The following is a 7298-nucleotide window of genomic DNA, read 5'->3' on the forward strand; positions in this document are numbered from 1 at the left end:
CATTTTCCTACGTGACATCACTGGATTCGTTCTGTTGCTGCTACGATTTTGATAACCAACATCTAACATAAGTTGAAAATGGATCGATCGGGGATAATAATTATAATAACTAATAAGTATGATAATTTCACATTTTGAATCTCAAATCCACGTTTCAAAGCTTATATATATATAACTAATTCAGGTTTTTCATGCTCTCAAACTAAACTGTCATTGTATATATAATTTCTCACAACCTTTATTATCTTTTCAACATTGCCATGTTCCTGCTTTAATCAAGTGCAACCTAGCTATAATTTGAACACTCACTAGAAGTTGATGTTGTGAATCCTTATTGTAGAAAATGTTACTGACGCATTAGAATTATGATGATGAAGTCACAGAACTGCACAGTAACAGAAAAATTTTTAGGGTTTTAAAAGGATCAATTCAAACTAATAACACTACAGGTTGGTTTAAAAGTAGTTTATTACTTCTGCAGTAACCAACCACTAATGGGTTGACGAAGGTTTTATATGTAATTTTACCTAAGAAAATGCAGAGTTGTTTTAGGTAAATGATGAGTTTTAAACTCTACTAATTTAAACCTTGTGGGTCACAAACAAACCATATATTCGCCCTATAAATAGAAAGCATCCACCCTATCCTAGATTTGAATTTGAAAGAAGTGACTAAGTTTCCCTTCTTGGAAGGAGAAGACAAAGAAGAAATACCATAAAATCATAGAGATGGGAAGATCTCCTTGCTGTGATGAAAGTGGTTTGAAGAAGGGTCCTTGGACAACCGAGGAAGATCAGAAGCTTGTTAACCACATTCAAAAATATGGTCATGCAAGCTGGAGGGCACTTCCAAAACTTGCAGGTAACTAATAATACTATAAAGATTTTTAATGCATTGATCACAGTGTCAAGAAAAGAAACTCATAACAAATAGTTTCTCTTTTTCATGTTTTCTAACATAATAAACTCATAACAGGACTCAACAGGTGTGGCAAAAGTTGCAGGTTAAGGTGGACGAACTACTTGAGACCTGACATTAAAAGAGGAAAGTTTTCCAAAGAGGAAGAACAAACAATTCTTGATCTCCATGCCATCCTCGGAAACAAGTACTTTATTCACACCTCTTATGGCATTTATTAATATCAATATCTTCTTATGGATAATTTTTTGTATTTTCCATTAATTTATATAACATCATCACTGTATTGACTCCATAAATTCGCATTAGAAAAGCATTTTTTATGCATTATATGAATAATATTTGATTGTTTTGAAGTTTATGTAACTCAATTTTTGTTTTTCTCCATTCCACTAGATGGTCCGCAATAGCAAGTCACATACCTGGTAGGACAGATAATGAAATAAAGAATTTTTGGAACACTCATCTGAAGAAGAAGCTGATTCAAATGGGTTATGATCCAATGACACACCAGCCTCGAACTGATGATGTTCTCACAGGCTTGTCTCATCTCATAGCACTGGCTAACCTGAAACAACTTTTGGACAATCAGCATCAACCATGGGAACAGAACCTTGCAAGGCTTCAACAAGAGGCCATCCAATTAGCCACCCTCCAAAGCTTACAACAACACCTCCTGCACCCACAATTCACTGAGGCAGATCTTAACTCAGTTAATAGCATGACAAACAGTACCTTCATGATGAACCACGACAACGACAACGTCAATGTTTCAAATGATACCAGTGCTATGTCATATAATGGAATTGGCAGTGTCCAATTGGCTAATGATTCCACCCCTTTCTCTCACATGCCTGAGTTGAAAACACCACCTTCTTCTTCTGTTGAATTGAGTGATAAGGACATGGTTCAATTACATCAAGGAGAAAATTACCCTAATTCTCTGTGGCTTTTTTCGTGTTCTAGCACTACCCCTTCTTCTCCTTCTTCCCATGTTGTTCCACCAGTGACGTCGGAGGTTTCATTCACTAATGTGGACGATAATTGCACCGTTTGGCCAGAGATCCTGCTAGAGGACCCTTTGTTCAGAATGATTTCCTAGTTTCAGATTACTCCGTGTAATGTCACAGACTGGAATACAGTGCTATAGTCATAATTTTTTTAATATCGATGTGTGTTTGTTTACATGCATATACCTTGTACTCTCTTTTATAAATTTTTATTTATTTTTTCATGAATGCATAAAATGTCTCTGGTTGCTTTGTCTTTCAGGTATAGTCTACTTTTCAGCCTAATATATAAAGAGAGAAGGAACGAAGTGATCATTCTATTCAGAACCAGAGAATAAATGAAAAATAAAATTAACTGCAATCTAATAGTTAATCTATTTCTAGACTAATTTTGCATGGTTTCTTATATTTTTATCAGGATTCAAATCTACATTCTCATATGCTAAGTTTTCTAAATGTGTCAATCATTTACTAATAACAATAAGAATGATTATTAGGAAATTCATTTTCTTTCATCTTTTGGCATCCAACAGATAAACATTCAAAGTGACGAAAGATGATTTCCAAGAAACCCAGTAGATAGAATTCTCAACTACACCAACGTCTTCCTTGGATGGTTTAACTATAAGTTGTAAAAAAGATTTTCGAGCTTATCATATTAACACTCTACCCTCTTCAATTTAATTTAATCATATATATAAATTGAAAATTATTTGAACCCTGAAAGTACAGTATTTTTCTGATTTTCTAAAATGTGCTATATAATTTTCTAGGTAAAAATTTTACAATATCGATAAAGACAAAAAAAATTAGCAGGTTAAGCTAGTGGACTTTTAAGTGTAGTTAATTAAGAAATACTTACTGAAAGTAATATGTGCAACATGGGTTCAATTCAACCAATAGAAATGAAAGGTATACGGATATGTTTTCTACAGAGCAGGTAGATTATACTATTCCTTTTCTAACAAGGGAGACAAAAATTTTCTTACTAAAGACACCAAATCATACTAATCAAAGTCGTTGCCTCGTGTAATTTGTGGTGACTATCAAGAATGCCTTTGGAGATTCTACTCTAACAATCCAAATTGGACTCCAACATTAATTAATATATATTCAAAAATAAAAACATAAAAAGAATAATGTATATTTATGGTTCTTTAAAAATCTGAAAATCCTCACAATTTAGAATTGTTGTGCGTACAGAGGACCTGCTTGCACAAGTCATTCATACCGGCCTAATTGTAATGATATTCATTTGATAAGTTTATAAACAAATATAAAAGAAATCAAATAAATGATATCATATAGGAGCAATATTATTGGAGATAAGTATTGGTTCGAATATTGAATAGCACTTTATAAGGAAACAAATTTAAGGTATACATGCTCTAGTCTAAAATTAATTTGGCTGTGTAAAATTGTCATTTTCATTGTTATAATAGAAATTTACTCAAAAACCACGTTTAAAGTCAAACGGGGGAAGCATGTCATTTGTTAAAGTATCAGGACATAGGGTTAAACTATAAGTTATTTGAAAAAGATGTTAACGAACCTAATCCGACACCTTTGGTTGCTTATTAGCATAGCTATTACGTAACTTTCCACTGACTCCATATTTTTTTTCGTTTCTGTCATTAATTTATGGTTAGATTGTGGTCTAAGATTTATATAAGTTTGAACCAAGAACTAAGAAAACCATTTAAAAAATAAGTCATTTTTATTTTTACATTTAATAACTGACCATGAGCAAAAGATGCATCTGAATTTTATTTTACCGATTGTAACCGTATTGAGAAGCTTGTCCTTTTGTATTGGTATCATCGTATGTGTCGTGAAAATGTTCTCATTTAATAGGAAGAATGTTTAAAATATAAGCATCACATTTCATCTTTTAGGGCATAAGCCTTTTAATAAGGTCTTAAAGAGTCATGAAAGAGTTTCTTAATACAAATTTTATTAAATGTCACCCATATGTAAAATTTAAAAATAAGGTTTAATTTTTTCTTATCTTAATATTTAATGGAATTATTCATTTTTATTTTTAAATTTATTTTATTTCTAATTTAACCCTTATTTCACTAGTAAAAAAAATTGATAACAACTTATTATAACGATTGTAATCCACACATCGCAATAAATGAATCAGTGACAAAATTGTAAATATAATAATTATAGTTTACTAATTTGTTGTTGTTGTGAAGAATCAGAGTGTTTTGATTATTGTGAAAAGGGCTAGTTAAATAATAAGAACATAACTGTTTTTCTTTGCCAAGAGCAATTTGATCTTTCATTGGGTATGTCTACCAAAAGTGGTGAGCAATTGGATAAGGTTGGTGGCAGTAATTAGTGATTTGCTATAATATGTAGGTTGTGTTCTAGGACTCATTTTATCTTCCTTCTGAGAGTCTATTTTATATGTATTTCTTAATATACAAGAGTGCCTGATCATCATAAATTCCCAAGGTTCTTAGTTTTCAATTCAAATGTTCAGCATTTGACTAAGCAATTAACCTTTAATTATTTTAGAAAACTAATTTGCAATTGGATTAATAGAAAAAACCTTATCATATGCTTCATAAACCATGGTAATTTATAAGATTATGGTGGAGGTAATACGAATCACTTGACTGGCTAGAGGAATGTAGCATTGGGGGTGGTTGTGGTTGATTGTGCTAATCACATTATTAAGTTGTGTTTAACAATGTTAAGTCTAACAGTAGGCACAATAATTCTTGCAGATGTACTATTTCAAGAGAAAATATTAATCACACTATATGGTAATAACAACGCATCTACTAGTTTTGTGAAAAAATTGGGAGACAACATGTTCAGACCTAGGTTTTGGTACCTAACTTGTTAAACCAAATGCTAATTCGATCTAGTTTCATATTATACATTTTTATATCAATTTTTAACTTAAAATTTACACTCTCATAAAGATGAAAGCTTTAAACTATACTTTTAAATTTGATTAGTGGTTTATATTAGCTAGTAATAGGAAAGAACTAGAATACTACCATTTTTACTAGTCCATATTTCTATTACCTTCTCCTATCATTGTACTAAGGACTTTCACTATTCTTATACTTTCCAATTAGAGGTGTCAATATGGTCCAACCCACACTATTCTTATACTTTCCAATTAGAGGTGTCAATATGGTCCAACCCACAGATCTTGGCCCTAGCTCATGTGGGCTAGGACCAAAAAAGCCCACATTAAAAAAAAAGCCTCCATCAACGAAGCCTACAGGGTCAAAAATCATACAAAAGTCCTGTAGGTCAGGACCAACCCATGAGCTTTCATCTTAAACATGAAAAATATATTATTTTTTAAAATGTATTATTATTTGTGGGATAGACCAAACGAACCAAACAAGCACAACGACTTGAATAGGTTGAACGATCCGGGAAGGCCTGACGACCCAGACGAGCACGACAATCCGGACGGGCACGACTACCCGGACGGGCTTGATGACCTAGACAATCCAAACGATCCAGACGGGCCCGACGAATTGGACGTGCCCGACCACTCGGATGGGCCCGACGACTCAGACAGACCCGACGACCCAAATGGGACCAACGACCAGGATGGGTTTAACGACCCAGACAGGCTAGATGATTCAAACGTGCCCGAAGACCCGGACGGTAACGACGACCTAGATGGACCAGACGACCCAGATGGTCCAGACGACTCGAACGGTCCCAACAACAAGGATGGGCTCGCTTGGATCGTCATGCCCGTTTGGGTCGTCGTGCCCATCTGAATCATCGGGCTCGTTCGGTTTGTTTGGTCTATTCGGGTTTTCGCGCTCATCCATGTCGTTGGGCCTGTTGGGGTCGTCGAGGTCTTTTGGATCGTCGGGCTTGTCCAAGTCATCGTGCTTGTCCGGGTCGTTAGGCCTGTCCAGGTCGTCAAGCTTGTCGGTGTCATTAGGCACATCTAGGTCTTCAAACTCGTCCAGTTTTTTGGGCTGATTTAGGTCTTTGGGCCTTAGGGCCCGTTCGGGTCATTGAGCCCGTTTGGGGCTTCGGACTTGTCTGGGTGATTGGACATGTTTGGCTTGTCGGGCCGGTTTGGGTCTTCAGACCCGTTTGACTTGCTCGACTTGATCTTTGACTCTGGCTTAATGTAGTATTATTTGGGGGACCAAACCCACCTTAGCCCTAGGCCTAACCCACTAGAGAGGGGGCTATGGGGGCTGGGGCTTTTTTTTATACCCTCTCATTTGGGACCCCCCTAAAAGGGAGTTTTATGAAGAGTGGGACAGGGCTGGCCCATGAGATAAAAACCAAATTGACACCTCTATCTCTAATGCACATCGATACAAGTCCTAATTAATACAAATGTTTTGAAATGAGATATTAATTTCTTTAATTCTTAGGATTTTTAATTGTTTAGCAACATATAATATAACTAGATAATGAACATAGGACTACTTCTTTGGCCTCCAAAGAGAGTACGGAACCTACCACCACTACTACCCTCACATGAGACAAATAAAGGAAGGTAAATAAAACACAACACTTAGCCTCATATCACTCACTTATGTTTCTTTCAACATCCACCTCTCCCTTTTTGTAAGTATTGGAATAGATAGTTTAACTAAGAAGGGGAGGGAGGGGTTGAAAGTATTGCAAAAACGTACACTTTTAACTGATTAAAACAAAAAACAATAGATTAATTTGTTCATGCAATATGATTCAACAGATTAAAATATAAAATCAATTAGCTGATATTCTTGAAAATTATGCAGAAACATGAAATGCACAAAACTCACCTAAACAACATATTTTCTCAACCAAGATACGTTCCAATCAATATATCCAACTTAGTTATATTACTATATAATGATAAAACACATGCATAGCTTACAAAGATTAGTTTTATTAATTTTCTTGAGATTTAGATGATGAACAAGACAAGGGAAAGAGGATCACACAATGATTTTTAAACTGATTCACTCAATAACTAAGCTACATCTAGTTTATCAAGACAACGTGAGCTTGATCATGCACTGTAAAAAGTTTTACATATTCCTCTAAGATTGCACTTTTGAATGAAACAAAACCAACAAAATTGTAATTTTGTAATTTTTTATTTTATTAGTTTTATAATTTTATTGTTTTATAATTTTGTAATTTTGTAATTTTACGTTTTAATTTTGGAATTTTGGATTTTATAATTTGTAATTATCTTAATTTTATAATAGAATCTTATATATTTATAATTTTAGATTCTATTTTATAATTTCATGTTTTATAATTTTTAATTATCTACTTTATAATTTATAATTTTTTTTCTTTTGTATATATTTTTAGTTATTTTTGAGAATAATTTTCGTTAAATACAATAAATTTTAAAGAGATCTT

The 7298-nt window shown here is 33.8% G+C and overlaps 1 protein-coding gene across 1 annotated transcript; it reads left to right on the forward strand.

Annotated features, from left to right (window-relative positions):
* The first annotated feature begins 670 nt into the window (after window positions 1–670).
* On the forward strand, window positions 671–2189 carry LOC114174062 (transcription factor MYB53-like). The gene is made up of 3 exons (XM_028058804.2): window positions 671–861; window positions 976–1105; window positions 1315–2189. Exons 1-3 carry the CDS (start codon window positions 729–731, stop codon window positions 2018–2020), a joined length of 969 nt encoding a protein of 322 aa, XP_027914605.2. The 5' UTR covers window positions 671–728; the 3' UTR covers window positions 2021–2189.
* The last annotated feature ends 5109 nt before the right edge of the window (window positions 2190–7298 follow it).

The sequence above is a fragment of the Vigna unguiculata genome, chromosome 2 (genome assembly GCF_037176805.1).
Source record: "Vigna unguiculata cultivar grain cowpea cultivar isolate G323 ecotype 2 chromosome 2, ASM3717680v1, whole genome shotgun sequence".
Classification (NCBI taxonomy): domain Eukaryota; kingdom Viridiplantae; phylum Streptophyta; class Magnoliopsida; order Fabales; family Fabaceae; genus Vigna; species Vigna unguiculata.

Bases quoted from the DNA above. Each gene is read 5' to 3' on its own strand.
- LOC114174062 (XM_028058804.2), top strand. From the start codon at position 729: ATGGGAAGATCTCCTTGCTGTGATGAAAGTGGTTTGAAGAAGGGTCCT. The intron at 862-975 runs GTAACTAATAAT...AACTCATAACAG, and splicing joins GGCACTTCCAAAACTTGCAG to GACTCAACAGGTGTGGCAAA. The intron at 1,106-1,314 runs GTACTTTATTCA...CCATTCCACTAG, and splicing joins CATGCCATCCTCGGAAACAA to ATGGTCCGCAATAGCAAGTC.